At 35.4% G+C, this 21,357-nt stretch overlaps 1 protein-coding gene across 1 annotated transcript in view; it reads left to right on the top strand.

The window, feature by feature from the left end:
* The window catches only part of LOC142352091 (uncharacterized), a 50,894-nt gene extending 38,939 nt beyond the window's left edge, over window positions 1–11,955 (top strand). The window contains exons 7-10 of the mRNA XM_075404458.1: window positions 3,896–4,087; window positions 6,824–6,977; window positions 8,436–8,738; window positions 11,665–11,955. Coding sequence (XP_075260573.1) covers window positions 3,896–4,087; window positions 6,824–6,977; window positions 8,436–8,738; window positions 11,665–11,844 — 829 coding nt within the window. The 3' untranslated portion in view covers window positions 11,845–11,955. The remainder of the gene's footprint in view (window positions 1–3,895; window positions 4,088–6,823; window positions 6,978–8,435; window positions 8,739–11,664) is intronic.
* Window positions 11,956–21,357: the final 9,402 nt, after the last annotated feature.

The raw sequence follows: 21,357 nt of genomic DNA, 5'->3' as shown, positions 1-21,357 counted from the left end.
TTTTCAATCTGATTTTTTAGAAATTGTTTTCCCAATTCACTCATAGGCCGCTCTAGGTATAGTTGTTTGTTTGGTCAATCAAAATTCTTTGAATTGTGCTTCAGGACTTGTCCTGTTATGTTTTTTGTTTCGTCGTCTGACGCTCTTTTTCGTTTTACATTTGTTCATACAGCATAGCTGAAAAAGTCAATTTTTCTGAATGATTTCTTCCTCTCACTAACAGCGTTTACGCGCGTGATGTCATTTCTCTTTCTCTCTCTAGCAAAGGCTTTAAGTTCATTTGAGTGATTAGATTTTGATCATACGCGACTTTTCTCACTCAATAAAATGAATTTTGGGTTTTAAAACCTAAGATTTAATTTGAATTAGTTGAAGGTCAAAGGAACTCATATGTGAATTAAAGGTCCCTAATAAAAGGCTTCCGCGGATTAAATTTCAACAAGCTTTTAATTTGTCGCTGAATGTTTTTTAACTCGCTTTTCGAGCGGGGTCGTTTTTTCAATTTAGATCTGTTTCTATCTATTTTACGGCACGCAAGTCTATTTTTTTGCAGCTATTCCGGCAATCTGCCGGCTATGTGAGATAGAATTGTTTTCTAAATTGTTTTCCCAATCCATTCATAGTTCATTATAAGCCTATTTTTTGTTTGAACCAAATTTTCATTTCTCGCTAGTGGTTTTTGTTCGCGAGCGGCATTTTGACATCGATTTTCTGTTTTTTTTTTAAAAATATTTTTTGATCTGATTTTTTAAGAAATGCTTTTCCCAATTCACTCATAGTCCGTTCTTGTTCTAGTTTTTTGTTTATTCAAGGAAAATTCTTTGAATTGTACGTCAGGACTTGTCCTGCTATGTTTTTTTTAATTCGCTTTACCTTTTGATCACGTTTTTCGTTTTACGTCACGATTTTCCTACCTCACTCACTGTTTCAACAGTATGGATTTTAATATCTTTCAAGCATTGAATTACGTAATTTAGTGAAAACTGTCAATGTCAAAAGAGTAAAATCAAAAGAAACGTGATAAACCGATAAAGCCCGGTCATCAAGTCTTTTTGAATTAGGTTATCAAAGTTCATTAGAGCGATTGCTAGCTGATATTAGTATTAAGCTTAATACCCTTCAATTCATTAGCTGAAGTAAGTATGGGTTTAGAATCTAAATGAAACTGCAGACTGAATTAGAACAGTTTTTGAAACTTAGGAAACAATTTTGTCAATTTCTGTCTCTTTTTCTGTTTCAATCCTGATGTGCGTCTAGCGCGTCAACGGTGGCTATTTTCTGGCAATCTGCCGGCTATGTTTTGACATAGAAGTGAACGAGAAAAAGGTTTCCCGGATAGTGAACTTTTTTGTTCATGCTCCGTGGCTTTGAATTGCCGACGTTTTACTTATCACTTTTTTGATGACTGAATGGGATATTCAGACCGGCATTTTTTGCCTGGTGTGATATCATTTTTCTTTTCGGTGATGAATTTCGGTCTTAGATGATAATGCGAGTTTCAAACGAATGTTGTCTTCACCTTCTTTTAAGGGTTTTTCTTTTGACGTGTTTTTCACCGCTCTCAACACATTGAAATTCTGGTACACATTTTTTCCCAAGTTTTTGTTTGTTTGTTTGTATGTATTTTTTCGGGTCACATGGAAAGTTTTGCATAAACCATAAACAAATTAACGAAATTGATAATAAAATTGCCTCTTAATTAATTGAATCCCGTTTTTTGTACTGCTCTTACTGCTTATAATATCGTTGCGTTAAGTATCCGCATTTTCGAGCCTCGTTTCTGCTTTCTATGTCAACTTTATGAACTTAGTGAACTTTCTAGCGATCCTGAGTTCATAATATATAGTAACGTTAAAAAATAATGTTCTATCTGACTTTAGTCCAAACACGATGATGGAAATGATAATTTTATAGCTTTTTCTGGCGCCGAATATTTTAATTCAAGATATTTCTTTCTCTATAAGTATCTTGCACTGATAGATAAATTTTTTCTGAAATTTATGGTGTTACTTTTTTAAATGATGGTGACTTAACTTTCCTTTCATTTATAAACATCTGTCCCAAATATGCCGGTTAGGGCTTTTGTTCTTTCTAATGGTACAACCCTACCGAATTGTTTTGAGGTAGATTTGAACCGAAATTGTTCAAAAACTGAATTTCTAAAATCCATTTGTCATCTGATATCTGGTGTTGGATTTCGACTGTGTTCGTTACCCATCCTTACAAAGCTGTTATGAATTCAATTTGTATTTTAATTAAAGCCTGCGCCAAAATTATCATGGGTTCTTGGAGTTTTAACACAGCTAATGGTTTTTTTTTTATTCAAAATTGTATTTTGTGTTCCATATCTTGAGAACTTCAAAATTCAATATTACGAGATGAGTATTTTCTTCCTGTTACGTTTTTCTATTTTACTGCTTCATAGCGCGCAGATTTCTATAAATGGTTGGTTGCATTTTCGATAGTTTCCTTGTTCTGTATATTGTATATACTGAAAATTAATGCTTATTTTGAATGATTTTGTCGTTTCTTTTCCTTATATAATCTTAGCTAGCAGGCTGGTAACACTTTGTTTTGCTTGAACAAAAAGTTTCTCTTTATACTCAACAATTTTATTTGAAGCACGATAGATTATTTCAGACAAATATTAATTATGCTGAGAGAATTGATCGAATTTACAAAATGTTTTGTTTTCAGGGCAATGTTTTCATTTTTAACCCCTTTTGTTGTTGAATTAGGACCGTTATTATGTACTTTTTTCGCGAACTTCGGCTTTTTGTTCATGAAATCACAAAACTAGTCACCCAAGCGATTTTTTTGGTGTTCTAAAAACTCCTAAGTGGTTTCCTAAGTTCAGTCTTATGTAACTTAAGTAGTTTTTAGGTGGCTTGCATTTAGTATCAAGCATGGCTGTTCTAGCTTAGTATTCCGATGCTGTACTACCAAATGATTGGATTTACAAAAGAAATTTATATCGATATTAAGTGCCAGCTCTTTTTTGAGCATTCCAAAAATAATTGATGCCACCCTATGAAATCGTAGGTAATCTTTTATACTGAGATGTGTCTAACTGTACCGGCATCATAATTATTGCCAAAGTTGCGCCATTTTAACAAGCTCATATAGTTCGCGTTAAAATGGGATTGATCGTTGAACATGGTCTCAGCGAATGGTTAAATTGCTGGCATGGTTTTGAAAATCAAATTTATCGCAGTCGTTAGTTGATGCAAACTATGTTCTAATTTTGAAATTTTTTTCGTGATTTTTTTGAAAGATATTTGCTGATTTGGTATGCTCTCTTATGAAATTTTCTTATCTTTTTGGACGGACAATTTGAGTTTCCACCAATCTCTTCTGCAATGCCACAAGTTCACAGATTGCCAAACAGTAATTTTGTATACCAATGGGCAGAAACAAGATTGAGTGTAGTTTTTATGAATGACGCACGGTCTATTACTTATTCCTTTTCTTTTTGTAGATTCATTTTGCTGTTTTTTTTTGCTTAATTTTGAAAAAATATATTTGAGAAAGTTAAACTAGTTGTTAATATACCGCTTAGCATTTTTGTGTGAAATGAGCTAAAATATTATTTACTATTTTTATATATATTGCAAAGAGCGGAACTAAGAATTATTTCTGATTTTGGACCTCTCTTTATTACTTTGATCTCTTCTGCATGTAATTAGTCTATTTTGAGCACGAGAGCCAGTTCTGACGTTCAGTAGCGTCTAGGAACTTTTACTCGAAGGTGAAGTTATGTTCGAGAGGTAATGAAACAATAGCTTTTCTGATTGACGTCATCGTTCTGCTCGAAGCTAAATCGAATCATCTCTCCGCAGAAAAGCGTCTGATAGCTTGTTATCGTGATTAGTTTGTAAGCCTGATACACAACATGTTTAAGAGTGCATATGATTGAAAAGCGGGTGATAGTAGTGACTGGTTCCTACAAGGGCATTGGGTTTGAGATAGTGAGGCTGTTGAGTGAGTTCTATAGAGACAGGGCCACTGTGTTCATGACTGCCAGGGACCCCACCAGGGCACAGTCTTCTCTCGACAACCTCAGGGCTAAAGGACTCAATAATGTGGAGTAAGTCTTCAATTTTTTTTTACTTCTATATAAGCGTAATAATTAAATGGTAGCTTTGTTTAAAATCTGACGAAATATGGAGTTGCTTGAGCTACATGTAATTTTGCTGAAAGAATAAAACATGGTTAAAAGTATTTTGCATTCTGTGTCATTGTGTTGTTAAATTTTTTACAATAAGAAAAGTGCTTGCTCTCAAATACCATCTTAAAAAGCGATCAATCTTACGCTCTATTTGATGAAGTTTTTGTTTGAGCAATAAAATATAGCAACAAATAGTATTCTATATCAGCAACAAATAGTTCAGAATAAAATGTCTATGAAAGGTTTTTAGGAATTTTCTTAAGGTTTGAGCTGGTTTGACTTCTCAAAGGAGAGAAATAAGCAAATCTTAGTTTAATTTAAAAGCAATAGAAAACGACCACATTTAATATATATTTAATCTGTTTGATTAGTTTTGCTAAAAGTTATGGACGTTGATCGGATATTAGGGTCTGCTATTTCTGTCAAATTATTGTGGCAAGCAACTGTGACAATGAGCTTAACTTATCGTTGAAGTTGCCGTAGACGAAGAACTTATGCGGCTAGGTGAGCGCAAAGTAAGCCGAAGCAAAAGTAACCCGACGTTAAAGAAAGCAGAATGTTATGTAATTGTTATGCAATTTTTCAGAAATAATACATAGTTGACCGTTACAATCAAGACTGTGGCTACTATTTGCAATTTTTAATGTATTCCATTGCACCAGAGAAAAAAATAAGGTCATTTTTAAGAGATCTAGTGATTTTGAGCCCCAGCGGACCGCTGTCCGTGGCCATGCCTCTCATTTGCTCTGGGATGTAATCTAATTTCTTGCAATTTTGCGGCGTACTTAACCTCTTTTTCAAAATTCGGCTTGCTTGCCTATCGGCTTGCTTGACTGCCACCACGAGGCTTTATTTTTCCAAACATACTAATTTCTTTTGATTATTTTGGTTCTGTTCAACAATTGCCCCCCTTTTGCAAAAGGGGGGCTTTTCTTGAATAGAATTTGTTCTACGTAAGTAGTGCGACGCTCTCACATGGCATGCTTTTTTCAATTTCTGAAAAAAAATTTGTTGGTCGCTCGCGATTTTGTTTCGAGATTCAGATAATTGTGTCATATTGCTACATGCGTATTAATAAAATTATATAACCTTGTGGAATATTATGGAGCCTTCAGGGTACGTTAAACGAATTTGCACGAATCACAGGAATTTAAGAAGTAGAACATTTTCGATTTCTTAATGAGTTGCAAATGGAATCAGCAGGTTACTTGTTTGACGGCATTACGAAATTACGACATTACAAACGACATTACAAAATTTTGTAGATGAGGGAGATTTAATATGTTTTACGTGTATGAGTATTAAGTAAGAAGCGTCTGTTCATTTTTTTCTCGAGAAAACTTTTTAGTTTGGGTTGTGGAAAGATATTTGCAACGAAAACGATTTGTTGAAAATTGGCCTAAAGTTTCAACTTTAGGTCAAAGTATGCATTATGGAAATTGAGGGTAAATTTTTGGATAGTAAACGGCCTGAGTCTGATTACGATGATTTGGATCGAGGTTACTCAACATGGAGAGCTTAATCGTGATGTGTTTTCGACAGTTCTATGTTTTCGAATTTTGTCATTGATATCAAAAAATGTTGTTCGAAGGCCGTTAAGTAGAGCGTAAACCTTTCTTGCAACATGGTGTTTTTTTTTCCTCATCGAAATCCCAAATTTGCGAGAGAGATTCGTTGTAACTTTTTCCTAAGCTATGAGGACTAATTTTTTTGTGCTCAGTTCATAAGAAACAAAATAACAGTAAAAGTTAATCAAATTTTCCGCTCTCTTGCAATTTCCCCGCCAACCCGCCCACAATTCCGTTCCCTACAAAAGTCTCAAAACCCAATGGTTGAGGATCACTGTTTCTGCCAAAGAACAGTTTTTGAGAAGGCAATTTTATTGAGCAAATAGGGTTTAGCCCGCTCCGCAAGGAGGGAAACAAAAAAGAACAGTGTTTGCAATTTTTAGTCCGAAAGGATTAATTAACATCACTATCTGAAAAGGAGCCAGTTAGTTCAGCACAAAAGCAAAGTAACCAGCGCCCAACATTGATAGTATAATGATAACGCTTATTTATTATGGTTCTATTTATTTTAAAATACAATTATTTCCAAAACTTTTTGCTATTTTTTGGTTTTTTTTATCCACATAACGGTTGAATCTGCTATGCTCACTGTTCAGAAATTGATTATCACCGTTATCCAGGCAAAGCAGTGCAAAATTATTCGTTTTTTTTTCGTTTTTGTTTTTAAATCAACCAAATAAGCAAATTTTTCTTATGTTGCCTATATAACTATCGAAATTGTGATGCTCACTTTTCGAAAGTTGTTTATCCCAAATTCCGAGGTAAAATAGGTAAAATATCCATAATTTTTTTAAAAAAGTTCTGAGAAAAAATGTAAACAATTCCCTTTATTTATTATCAAAAAAGGCTGATAGCTTGACACTAATTAAAATATGTTTTTCGATTCGTGATTATTGAGAAAAGTGCTTTCAGCAATTCGTTTAACTAAACGAAGGGGCATTTATATTGTAAGGTAATTGAAGAATTTATTGTAAGTAACTGAACATTTTTCAATTGGCGTAATACTGTAAGTTATGAAAAATCAAGACTTCATTGCTCACATTTTCAGGACCCAGTTTTTGATCCATCAAGCTATGTTTCATTATAGGTTGTGTCAATTAGATATTACCAACAAAGACAGTCTGGTGAAATTCAAGACAATTATTGAGACGGAGCACAATGGTGTCATACATTCCCTTATTAACAATGCAGCTATGGCTTACAAGCGGAACGCCCCAGATCCATTCTCGCGGCAGGCTAAGGTGAATGAATATTTGGATCTATTCTGTCTTGCCCCCCCCCCCCAGTGTTTTTTCTGCACCCCCCCCCCCCGCCAATGTTGGGATTTTTTCCGTTTGTGCCCCGCCCCCATCTTAGTGGGTGCATATTATTTGCACCCCCCAGAAGCACGTGTCGTGTTTTTACATAATGAGTTACGATGTAATGGCATGTGCTCTGTAACTGGGAGTGCATAACGTATTGGGGGGGGGGGGGGGGGGGGTGGCGGCACAAACGGAAAAGATCCCAATGTTGTTATATAGCACGTTTCTATGTCAAAAAATAGCACGAGCGCATGGGGGCGTGAAAGAGATAAGCCCACTAAACTGGGGGTGGGGAGCAGAATAGGTCCGAATGTCTTTACCAGTTTTGTTTACGTTACGTGACTGTGATGAAGTCAGAGAAAATCTGACGTTAACCGAGAACTACTTAGCGGTTTGAGATGCAAGCCAGAATTTCGAAGTGACTTTGAAAGAGTCGCTTATCCCTGCTTAAAATACGAACTTATAAGCATGCTCGAAAGCTGGTATTGTAGAAATATGGCTTTTCAAAATTGGCTCGTCTTTTTCCAGTCAGATTACAAATAAATTTTGAAACATCAACTGATTTCTGTAGCCAGGAACGGAACTTTCTCTATAACTTTGAATACTAGCGATGAACTTTGACTAATGAATTCTTATAAGATTAGGAATAACTGACTCTCTGATACTTGTATAGCTTAAAAAGTAGATTGTAAAAGTTAGCCCGATGAATTTTGAACGAACTTTTTTATTTGGCCGAGATCTATTTTGAGAGATTATTCCAACTACATAGACTAGGGTCACAGTGTAAATTGACCTCTGCTCAGATCTTTCGGGACTGAAGTGACATCTGATGAGACCGTGGTCTAGACTTACATATTTGTCACTGTCCTAGAAATTGCCCGAATTTCGTCCGTTCGACGAAATTTCTGATCAGAATTTCTTGCGATCCATTGCTTAAGTCACGAAAAGACTGAGCAGAGGTCAATTTACACTGTGACCCTAGTCTATGTAGTTGGAATAATCTCTCAAATTAGAACTCGGCCAAATAAATTCATTCAAACTTCACCGAAACAACTTCAACGAAATTTCTGATCAGAATTTCATGCGATCCATACTCTTTCTAATCAGAACAGCTCAATTGAATAACGATATTGATACCTCCGTGAGCTCACTGCTAATACCAAACTTTTGTTCTTCACTTTGACAAAATTCGTGAGAAACAAATTTTTAAGGTATTGTAAACTTGCATGTGAAAAAATCAATCGTATTCAAAAATTTTGGTAACCAGGAAAATTTCGAGCCTCCCCCCTCTCCGAGCTTTAGTTTTACTTTTCCAAAATAAACAAAACAGATCACTTTTCTACTATTTTTTTAAAGATGTTTTCTAAGATGTTTTTTGATTTACCGGACTCGATACAGAACAATTACTTCGGCTACCTTCTAGTTTCCGACATCCTTTTCCCAATTATGGCCAGAGGCGGAATCGTGATCAACGTTGCCAGCATGTGTGGCCGACTCAGCCAAGTGTCACAACAGTTCCAGAATCAACTTCAACACGCGAGCAGTGTCTATGACGTCACGGATGTGATGAACAAATTTGTGTCTGCTGCCCAGGAGGGCAAACAGAAAGAGGCAGGGTTCTCAAACTCTGCTTATGGAATGTCCAAATTGGGAATTATTGCAGCAGGGAGAGTGCATGCTGAACAGCTCAGGGAAAAAGAAGTAAGACTAGGGAAACTCAGGGAAAAAGAAATCTGGAGGCTATTCTTATTTTTGAAAATAGGGTTTATTTTTACACTCATTGACAACATTAATTGCCAAAATAGCATTTTCACGTGATAAAGAGCTCTGTTTCTTAAGAGTTTTTAAATAGCTCCTTTCGAACGAAGTTTTAGGCATTTCTTGTAAACGCGTGTTTCTTTTTAGCAAAATGTTTGCTCGACCGTTTTTGCGCTTTTGTTCTTCAACAATCTTTATGATTTCACTTTTTGACTGAATTTTTCATGCTTAAATTCTGATTGTTACGTGAACTAAATGCTTTTATTCAGAAATTAAATCCGTTGCTCTCTCTTTCTCTCTTAATTAAATTAACACGCCTTTCGTTCGGGAGCAATTTCTATGCCATTAGTCTGTTTGTTTACTTACTCGCAAACTAAGTGTGCAGCAATTATATTAGTCATGTGGTCTTCCTTCTGCAATTTTTTGCTTGACCATTTTTTTTGTCAGACCCTTTTGACTTTTCGTCCTCAAAAACGGGATAAGCACGTGAAGCCCAAGGCATTCAGTTGTTGAGTAGATCTCTTAGAGTCTGGCGCCTTGCTAATCGCTAAGTATGTGATTCACCGACACAATTTTGAGAAGTCAGTTTCACTGTGTGAATTGCGGTTCTCAATCTTAAAATTTTGACCCCCTTACTCAAACCCCCACCACTTCTACGCCAACACTTCAAACCCCCCTTCGACCCTCCTACACCTGGCAATTTGAACCGCTCTAGTCCAGCTCTTCTAATCTTACCCCCATGTCTAGGCTCTCCTAATGCTAGCATCCCTAAGCCCCAGCTGGCTACTACTGAAGCCAACCGCACGCTGGTTGTTATCTTTTTGTTGCCTTTTGTGATTTTCAAAATATGAAGCTTGTATTTAATTTATCTTGATTGTTTAGCTTCAATTTAATCGTTAACAAAATAGGTTACAAGGTTTTCGGTAATGTTCATATCGGCATTTGAGCGATTCTGATAACTAAGTTAAATTTATTGGTTCCCTTAGTGCTTTCTTTTTTTTTGAACTTACGGGTTTACACTCTCTTTGACGTTATTTCTAGTGACTCTTGATTTCAGATTTTTTTCGTAGCAGCATTGTGGTAGCTGCGGATGTTGGGCTACAAATCAGAGCTTGCAACAAGTTTTAATGACCTTTTTGCAAAGATCAAAGTCGGACCATTTGGACGTCTTGTCCTCAAAAACTGGATAAACAGGTGAAACCCGGAGGGCATTAAGTTGCTGAGTGCTGCTGTTAGACCCTTACGCCTTACTAATCTCCAATTATGTGATTCTACAATACTGTTTTGAGGAGAAAATTTTACGGAGTAAATGGCTGTTATTAATCTTAGGCTGACCGCCCTCAGTGGCCCCCATCCCCACACCATTCAACCCCCCTCACCTCCCAAACACTCAGCACATCCCCTTCTTTCAACTGGCGATTTGGGCCCCTCTCTTGCCCAGCTCTCACAACCTCCCCCTCCCCCCATTGCTTGACCCCCTCAACGTTTGACTCTTCCACTCCACTCACCACCACCCCCCATGCTACCATCCCGAAGCCAAAGCTGGCAAAAGCAACTGCTCGCCGGTCCTTTGAGAGCAGATCGCCCAACGTTAGTCAGTTATTTTCTTCTGTATCGTTCAATTTACCGCATGTTTTGATTTTTGCGTGTGTCGACTAAGAAATGATAGTTTTTATTGATCGAAGTTCTTTGCAATTGACACTAGGACTGGTTCTTTCCCGTTATCGACCCCCATTCTGGTATTTTACCATGAAGAGGGCTATAGGTTATCTGACCGCTAACCGGGGTGTATAATCGGAAAGACCCCGAGTGCTTATCTAGAAAATTTAGATGGAAACTTGGCAGTTTGCCGCAGTTTGAGTCACGCTTGAGATTTGATCACCTTGACATTGCATCTATCACTACAATCAATATATTTCTTCATATTTTCTTTCCTGTTACGTTCTCAAATATTTGTTATTCATGATCTTTTTGATTATCAGAATTTTCCACCCAGCTGTTATAAAAGTTCCTGAAATTAAAATTTTCTGGAAATTTGGAGTCTTTCCCATTATAGCCCCCCCCCATGAAATTATAGCCCCCACCCCCATTATGGTATAATTATTATGTTTGGGGGGGGGGGTGCTATAGGTTATCTGACCACTTAGCTGGGGGGGGGGGCTATAATGGGAAAGACCCGAAATTTGGTAGTTTTTTGGTCAGTTTCATGACGTTTTCCATAATTTTTTCTTTTTAAATTTCGATGTTTGGTTGTTTACGCCTAAATTTCTTGTTTAGCCAAAGTACGCTGTTGTTCAACCATGGTGACTCCTCCTATCGTTAGGTGTCACAGATACCTGTTTTTGAGGATCTGTCTTTTGAGGTGTCGATGCGATGTTAACATTTTGTCAGAATCTTGAGCCGTGGCCGGTTGTATCAGTATAGAAGAGAATTTATAATTTATACAGCTTCTCTTCTCACTACTACTAATCTCCACAATACCTTCTGCATACCCCAGTTACAGGTATATATAGGGTTAAAATGACACAAGGCAGGCAATTCGATAAAAGAATTTGGATCTTTTCAGTTTGTGCCCCCTCCTCCCAGTACGTTATACACTCACACTTACAGAGCACGTGTCAATACACAGTTAATCATTATGTAAAAATTTACCACATCACGTCTGGGGGGATGCAAATAATATGCACCCACTAGGGGGGGGGGCACAAACGGAAAGATCCCAAAATTCGAAGGCTTAAAACGTAGCTATTTCATTACCATTAATAAAATTTTAGAAAAACAATATTTGACATGAGTGGGATTCGAACCGCCCTAATATCGAATCTTGGTATTCCTTTATTTGTTTACTTTATTTTGTTTATGTTTAAAGATCTCAGTAGTAAACATGTGTCCCGGGTGGTGCAAGAGTGACATGGCAGGATGGGAGAGACCCCCGAAGACAGCAGAAGAGGGAGCAGACACTGTTGTCTGGCTAGAAACTATGGATCACACCTCACAGATGAAAAGGAGTGGGGGGTTTTTTCAAGAGAGAAAAGATTACAAATGGTAGAACTATGAGTTATAAAACTGATTTTGTGAAGTAAAAGAGTTCCTGAGTTATTTAACTCCTAAGTTAATTTTTTATTACTTTTTTTCATTGAATTTAACTGAAGAAAGTCTGTTGTTTTGGTTTTCAATAGCTAAATAGCTAAATTAGGAAAAAATATTTAATAGAAAAATTGCACCAAAAGCTCTCAAAGCAAATCTCTATAGCGTTTATTTATGCCTTGGTCGTCTATATTTTTTATTTCAATTATTTAATGTTCGAGCTGTGATTTGAACAGCCATTATTGAGGTCAGGTGTTTTCTCTTTTCATTCGAAATTTTGTGAATTTACTGCCCACCGCGCTAGAGCTTACTTTGAGATCAAGTGCCGTGGTAAGTTCAAGAGTAATAGAGTAATTCGCCAACCTTACTGGGTTATGTCTCAAAATTGATGGGGGGATGGGGTGCTTAGAACGTTTCAAGCAGTTCGACTCAGCTGTGAGCGTCAATTCATCTCTACGACGAAAAAATGTGAAGCTAAAGTCAAGCCTATCTTTTAATCGAGAGCAATTCGTTTTGCGACATAAACTTAATTTTCCTAATTTATCCCAACTGTGGTAGGACTTTTAAAAAAGCAAGAGCTTAAACTCTGTGTCAGTTCTTAAAAGTTTGTCAGCTCTTGTCGTTTTACTTTTCCATATCAGAAAGTGGAAACAAAATGGGTCAAAGATTGACAATACAATGGTAAAAATTGCAATTACTTTTAGTTTCTCGATTCCTTTTTTGGTAAATTAAGAGCCACAATTTATGTTGCAAGCTTAATTTTAACTCAAGGAAAAATTGAATTTTCTCCTTTGACTTTTCAATGATCATTGATCGCATTTTTAAAACGTGAGCTATAAATTACAACATATGTTGTATACATACGAGGCTTCCTAACGAGTCTTGAAAGAAATGTAATTTTTGGGAGCCCTTTTACCTGTTATTGTTGTTTTATTGAAATTTCAACCAATAGAACAATTAATAGCTCTCATTACACACTATACATGAGCAAGCCCCAACTCCCAGCCATTTGTAGATGCATTTTTTTCTGTGAATGTCTTTTTTGCTGAATGGCTCGCGGAATAAAAAAAGTTCAACTAGAGCCTGAGTCAAAAGTCGCTGCTGATATTGTTCAAATGCATTGAGGCGACTGTAAGCATTTGTGATGTTGAGGTAAAAAGAAAACGGGTTTTGAATGCGGCAAATCAGAATTCGAAGCCGCTGATTGCAACTTTAATCAGAGTGTCATACATAGGTTTAAATCTTAGTGCAGTTAATTTTATTCCTTGTCACAATTTAGTTCATTTATTTTAACCTGTAATTCCGCAGACTTATATCACGTGTCATTTTATACATTTATTATTAATTTCCCGCTTTGCTGAAAGGATTGCCTGATCAAAATTTTTTCATTCTGATTTGCGAATTAACCAATCTTTCTCTTACATTTTGCACTACGCCACGATTGCTAAATTAAATGCTTTGAGCTTACCAGGTAAAGAGCATTCAAATAATCTAGGACGTGCACCATCGCCGAGAAATCTCTAATCAATTTCAATTGAGTACGCATGGCGCAGCTAGCGAACACCAAACGTACTCCACTCGGAATTGATGGCTCTTGGCAAAAACCAAAAACCGACACCAGAACGCCCTCTCAGATACGAAAAGTGGAAAGTTCAATATATTTGATACATCACTTGGTATAAACCCAAAGCTATTCGGTATAAATTCAACTGGCGGAACAACTGTCAATCAATCATTGAAGTGGTCATACCACGTGGAGAAAAGCTTTGACTCGCGCGCCAAAATTGAGCTTTGCTTCTGTACCTAAGCATTGGAGTTGAAGGCAGACGTGAATTAAATTTTAGGAACAAGCATACGTTGCTAGACGACCTCACCGCGATCTTGTTGAGGAAGACTTCATCCGTCTCAGCAACATCGCTTTTAAAAGGCTTGGCGGTTTAATTACAAAGCAATTTGGAGGAGAAACTCGTGGAGCAATTTTACGAAAACATAAAGAAATCAGAGGAAAACTGCGAATTTTAAAATGGAGAACAAACTCTAATTAGGGACGTTTTCATAAATAATATAGAACCCGATATTGAAAAAAAACTTCTAAAAGAGATTCTCGAACCCTGTAAAGCTTTAGTTCGGGCGAAAAACATGGAATTAGGGATGAGATATCAGCACAAAATGCAAACTCACTATAGTATGCTATCAAATTTGGCTGGGCTGCTACAGATCACACAATACGGGATCTCTTTATGTATGCCAGTCAAACTTGACAAAAGATATAACAAATCGGAGGCAAAGATATATGCCTAAGACCTGTCTGTGCTATAAGTCTCAATTTAAAATTGTTGGGGGGCTGAAAAGTTCAATTAATTAAATAGATAGTTTAAATAAACAAGCCTACACTGAGCAGTATTTAACCGGGTTGAGCTGTTACTTGATTGTGTTGTTGTTAAGTGAGTGCGTCGTTGAAACTTCTTCAAGTCGGTTTCTCGTAAGAATGTTCTGTTTGAAAATTAGAAAATGTTCTTCTAAGTTAGAAGTCTTTTATATAATTTCTTCTCTGTTTGAATTTTGAAATTTATTTTGTAGGAAAAATGAAGCAGTTGTCTGCTGCTGGTCGTTGGCTCTGTTATTTGTCTCTCTAATTTTATTCCGTCCCACTTCGCTGAGAGAAACAATTAATTCCTCTCAGCTCCGTTTGGGCCGATAGGGAGCGAATCACAAACTCACGTTCATAGTGAGGTGCTTTTTAATTTTCCTATTGGCCGAGAAGGCAAGAGAATTAACTCTTTTTTATCTCACGGAAAAATTATTGAAACTCCAAAAAATAATAAAAATCTAAAAAGCTGAGAGCATCAATTATTGATTTCGTAGGCGCCTGTTTTCTGCTTTTCCCCTCTTCTAAAACCGCAACAATTATGGTTTTCTTGGGGGCTTTTTATGCGACTCTATTGTCTTTTCCCCTGAAGCAATCTGCTTCATCTTTATTGAACTTGGGGGGAAAGATCTGCATTGCAACTGTCAGAAGCAGAAGTAATTTAAATCAAAAGAAACTGTGGTTTTACAGGCCGCCTACGTTCAACAACGTACATTTTCTGTCCTGGATATAAGCGGAGAGATCCAGGTCTAAAGTTGTGTTATTTAAATAAGTCGAACTGAGTTGTTTAAATACTTGTGTACTGGTAGTCTTAATAAGCGTTAGTTTGTTCAGCGCGCGGCGAAAGAATGGTTAATTAGCGCCTAAATACGTTCGCTCTAATGCGGGATTAATTATCCGTTCATTTGTAACGGCTCTCGTAATACTACAATGCCAATCTCCACTAGTGTGAATGCAGTTAGTTTCTAAACAAACTTTTGCTCCACTCACTGGCTATCAAAGAATTTCATCCCAAAATCTGCTTCGCGCACCCAGGGATCTAACTGGCTTGGTTATGTGGTAATTTTGGTTTCGTGTAGACACCTATTCACAAAGGCAAACCCATTGCACGGGGAAAACAATGAACGGAAAATACAATTATGGACTGCCCTATAAAATTTCGTGAAATTTGTTCATAAAGATTTGATTAATGATCTGTATGAATTAGAATATACCAGCTCTAATCACAATTTGGTAGCCCATTTAGATGAACATGCCGACAAATTGAGCCTCAAAATATGCATGCTACAATCGGGTACATCAGGAAACCTGCTTGTGGATTCCAATAGTGCTCGTGGTTATTGTGGACATGTCACTTGCAACCCGAGTTGCGGAAAATTTGTCCGACGCTTTATGGATTTGCGAAATAAACCAACGACAGCTGCAAATATTTCTCAACGAGAAAATCGTCAATCTGAGGAGAACTTGAACAATGATTTTCGAAGCTTTTAAAACCAAATTGAAATCACTTAAACTTTTGCCTATATTGTGCCTTTCGTTTATGCCAATAATGTGATATCTGACCTGTAGTTAGTGAAACTAGGTAACAAATAGACAAAAAACAACAGAAGATGCAGAGTTAAATTTTTTTTTTCAACAATTAATTTTAAAGTCATCAAAACAATCAATAATAATTTATAATTATCAAACAGGTTCAATTAATTCTCCGATTGAAGGCTTTGAAACATGTCTTTTATCAGGAAACATCACGCGGTAACAAAAACAAAGTCAAACACATACAAATACCAAAAAGAAAAAAAACGAAAAACAGGTGTCAAACCAGTTATAACCATAATGGATTCGCTGAAACTTTTAGATATATTCAACTGCGCTTTTCCGATACTAATTTTGTGATCTTTAATTAACAAAAATAGGTAATTAATTAAATTACAAGAAAATACAGGAGACGGAAAGTTAAGAAAAATTGAAGTTTTTTGAAAACATTATTCTTCCGGGTCATTAAAACCCTCAGCTGTCAAATCGGGACATTAAACGGGTGCCCTCCTTCCCCCATGAAGCCACTGAGGCCTATCACAAAACAAATTTATCATACGGTTAAAAAATCTTCGAATATTGAAAAAAATCAAAAACCATTTTAGTTTTTTCTCAAAAAAAACCGTTGTCGAAGCTATTAAAAACATAACTATTTCAGCAAAATATAGATATCTCCAATTTCCTCTCCCATCGACGCCAACAAATAATATATGACCTGTGATTAATGAGACTCGTTAAATAGGCAAAAAGAACAGAAGATTATCTTTTTAAAGTCTTATACAATTTTTGAAAGAATTATCTTTAAATTCATGAAAACCATCTGCTAAAAACTAAAATCGATTAATGGGCTCTTATAATCCTACATAAAAGGAGTCCATACCCCTGTTTTAAATGCAGACCTCTTATTAGTCACGGATTTTCATACGATTTTAAGAAGAAAGGCAATTAAAGACAGAATAAAAAAATTCTATTAAATTCTTCTAGAAAACAACGTGGAAGCCGTTAAGACTATTATCTATTCCTTAAAAAAGTTCAATGGTACCTATTTTACTATTTTATGAACATCGTTAAAATGATAAGTGCCCGATCAATAATTTGATAATGTGACAAAACCGGAAAAAAGAACCTGAAAAATGGGCAAATGTCCAAAAAAAATTTTTGTGGAACTAGCAGTTTCGAAGACAGAAAACATTTACTTTAAGCGTAAAGCCGACATAGAGATTTAAATTTGACTAAGCTGAGATTGCATTCTGCCTTTGCTGAATTTGAGCTGCAAATTGACCAAAAAATGTAGAAAGATTGGCAAAGCTCTATAATCCCTTGTTTATTTTGAAAAGTCAAAGTTTAAAAATCAAAGCGACAAAAATCCTTCGACTTAAAGTTTAAAAAACATTAACTGGCAAGTTTTAAGGTAGCAATTGGACCTGTCAATAGTGAGTCTTGATATGAATTGTTTTTTTTTCTATAGGGAGCATTAAAAAGTCGATAATTTTTTTTAGAAAAAAGGCAGCCAATGATTATAATCCGGATTTTTTTTTGGATTTCAGAATTCCAAGATCAGACCAAAACTAGCCTTGCTATTACCCTTTGCACTTTAATAACATGCACAATGGTTCCCACATTAGTGGTTATTGATATTTTGGCAAAAAAATTCATATGTGAAAGAAAATTGATTGTATAATTGTCGAGATATATTAGCTAAAAACCCGCACACATTCTAACCCAGAAAACTTTCAAAGACACCAGAAAGGCAAATTAACCTTCTTCCGACTTGAAGCAGATTGTGTCAGCAATTTTCAGGAGTTGGCTTTCATCAAATTTAGGCAAAATTGAGTAAAGAACCCTATTTCTTGCAACTTTCCATGAAAAAGGCTGGTTTTTTGAATAAGTTGCAAGAACTTGAGTCAAGAATTAGATCAAAAATTTCATCGACACTCTTTTTCATGGATCAATTTTTTCATCGCCACTGTTTTTAGAAAACAAACCACCAACACGTTTTTGAAACAATTTTGTTTTTTTTAGCAAAATTGGCGACAAATATAGCCAAAATTCCGGAAAATGTGAATATAAACAACGGAACTCCGTCTATTATTTACAAAACTCCGTTAACTCCCTGACAAAAACAAAAAACAAAAAATCTTTTTATTTCCATGTTCTATGCTAGACGTGCTTTCTAAAGATACCACTCACAACTCTCTAGGATGATTATATCGATCGGCGAAAATTGACTGAACAAAAAACCCATATGAGTATATAGTCCCCCCCCCACTAAAGTGGGTCGGAACAATTATGATACTCAAACGTGGTTACGCCGAAATCATGGCATGTATATATATATATATATATATATATATATATATATATATATATATATATATATATGTATATATATATATATATATATATATATATATATATCCAATTTGATTTTGAAGAAATTGTCCATGATCATACATGTCTATTTGACTTCTAAATAATTTGACGGCTTTAGTTTGACCTTTGAAGGGATGCATTTGATGATGACTGTTTTTCGCTTGGATGGATCAGATCATTAACGAGCACCTCAACCCGGGAACTGAAAATTTTGAATGTAAATTTGGGAAACCACAAATTGATGTAGAATTATTTATAACTCTTGAAAATTTTAGCTCGGGATTTTTTTGAATTGTTCCTTTTATCTCTAAATATGGTTGACGAAACGTAATGAGCCATTCTCAGGCTCTCATGCGAGTTTCCTTGTTGATTTTTGTGCCTTATATTTTTCGCATAAACATAAATGCTTTTTTGCTTTAGTTGTTTAGCTATTAGTATCGTAAGAGTGAACAAGAATCGCACGGTTATGGTACGAAAAAGATGGACAATTGAAAGCTCAAATCTTTATCTAAAATCATGTAAAGCTGGTTATTATGTAATTAACAACGCATTGTTAAGCTTATCTGGCTTCGCAAAAATTTTCAGCAAAAATGTGCACGATAAGCAAGAAAAATGCAACGTGATTTAACTTTCGAAAAGTTAACTAAATCTACTGTGCATTTTTACTCAGCTCAGAAAATAAACATGCTTTACGTATATATCTATGATAGATATATGCGCGTTTTGTTTTTTTTATTTGTTTTTTTTTGTCATTTTTTGGCAACAAAGGCCAAAAGTTAAAGCGTGCCTCTAGTTTATGAAGCCATGAGGGAGCCGATGGTTGTCATTTATTAACCATTTATAAACCATAGCCAGAATATGGTTAATTACAAATTTAATTACTCAAATCGAAGTTTTACATTATTGACAAAAATCTTAAATCTTCTTTGAATAAATAAAAAAAATCAGAAGAATGTATTATAGATGGACGAGTTTTTGCTTGATTGGTTAGTAAACTTAGCCAAGCGAAGTGAAAAGTAATAAAAATGCACAGAAAGACCCGAAAACAAAGAAATATAAACTAGCTATCATTACTTATATTATAACTAAGCTAGATATGAATTTTATAAGTAAAGGCTAGCAAACTTTATGCGTTATAAGTTAGCTTTAATCAACGTACGAGGTTTAATTCAACACACCTTTCGTAAAAGATAATTATGAACTGAAAATGAAAAAGAAAGATTGAATTGATTTTCACAAAAACTCGTAAAATAAGCAAACAAAATACCTAAGGCTCTTTATAAACGTTGCATGACCATATTTAGCTTTAATCTACCGGCGTGATTGAAAAACAGAAACGGTTGATAAACTAGAGAAGAAAAACAAGCTTTTAGAAAGTTAATTGCCAGTAATTAATCAGACGATTATTAACCAAACCATAACCCCCCCCCCCCCCCCCCCCCCAAATTAAACAGTCGAATGAATATATGCGTTTTTACCTGCGCGGCTTTCGAGCCAAAAATTACAGAGGCGTGATTTAGCTTTTTACTCATTTTATTTAGTTTCTGTTTGTTTGTTCACAAAAATTATTTTCTTTTCTGTAAAGTTTCTTCACTTTTTAATAAAACTACAATTATGAAAAAGTATATATACCGCTTAATAATACAAATCATAGGTCTGAATTTGTAATTTTTATCTTGCCTTTATATACATAACTTTTCTATTAGTAAAGCCTTTGAGAATGCATTCATTTTTTATAGAATGAAAAATCATAATCTTGGCAACTGTAAGTTATAAATTATATAACCCACGTGTAACTTATTAAACTTACTTAGCTCTGAACATTTTCGTACCTTTTTATTATAACTAAAAACTTACCAACGCTTTTCGCGCAGCTGTTTTTTCAAGCTTTACCATTATTTTGTGTGCATAAGCTAGAGTTTGCGCGCAGGCGTTTCTGTGGCAGTTTTTTGTCATTTGCGAGCTCGCAGCTGTTTAAAAACGGTTTCATCGTTCAGAATAAAAACTCGAAGCACTTTTCAAATATCATCAAAACTCGATTCATCATGACAACTTTTCAACTTTATGCATACCGGTCCACCAGTAAGTTCATTATCATAACTTTTATAATAACTTTCACTCTAACTATTACCAAATTTGGTTAACTGGGATACTGAACTAATATCCCATTTTGGATAATACCATTGGGGTATTACCCTTTGCCCTAAACTGGTTAATCAATAATTAACTAAATAACTAGCAAAGTATTATAAACATCCTTAACTAAATGGAAACTTTATATGATTAACAATGCAACTTGTTCAATACTTTCATTGAAACAAGTTTGCCCTTTAATGATAGAGTTTGGGTTAAACTTTGCACCTGAAATTAAGGTGGTCTTTTAAGAGTTACCACAGCGCTCTAGATCCAAAATGTACGAAATACATTTTGCTTTAAACGCTAAAACTACATTCAGAAATTTGCAGTGAAATTTATTATGCAGTCTTAGTAATTTGTTGGCGATCTTTCGGAATTATAATCTTGTGAACAAACTTAAACTTCTATTCAAAACAGGGCTAAAGTGAAGTTTGCCCTTCGCGATATGAGTAATTGGGCAAATTTGCATCGCCAAACCCTCGCTCATTTCTCAATTCTTTCGCTGCTTTTGCGTTCGAGCTCTGACCATATTCAAGAATCATTTAATATTTTAACTAGCATTAACTAAGTTTGTTTCTAATAGCTCTTGTAGCTTATTTCTGAATATATTCACCACAAGCTAACTTTCTCTTAAAGAGGCTCAAATGTTGCTCTAAGTTAAGCAACCTATAAAATATATTTTGAAACACTTAGCCAGAAATAGCGATAATTACAAAACATCTACGTTTGGCTAGGCTTATACAAGCCTACCTGAAACTATTAATAATCAAGTTATGATGAAAGAAAAACTGCATAAACAAAAATAAACAAAAGCGGCTATGATGGTTATTAAATGATTAAAAGACAAGTTATGTCAAGTTATAAAAACGGACTTAGTTCAAATTGACCGGAGCTTGTTGCAAATATCCAAATGAGAATCTTTGAATTCTTCCATAAAAGGAGATATTGCACGGACTCTGATCAATCTGATTGGTCCACGAATCAACCGACTCAACTGTCGGCTATTATAGATTAAAACCGAATACCATAACGATGCTATATCTGTCCTAAAATGTCGCCGCAATT

The sequence above is a fragment of the Convolutriloba macropyga genome, chromosome 13 (genome assembly GCF_964194025.1).
Source record: "Convolutriloba macropyga chromosome 13, txConMacr16.3, whole genome shotgun sequence".
NCBI classification, from domain to species: Eukaryota; Metazoa; Xenacoelomorpha; order Acoela; family Convolutidae; genus Convolutriloba; species Convolutriloba macropyga.
Note: the sequence above shows the minus strand (reverse complement) of the source record. Positions and strands in the feature narration are given on the sequence as shown.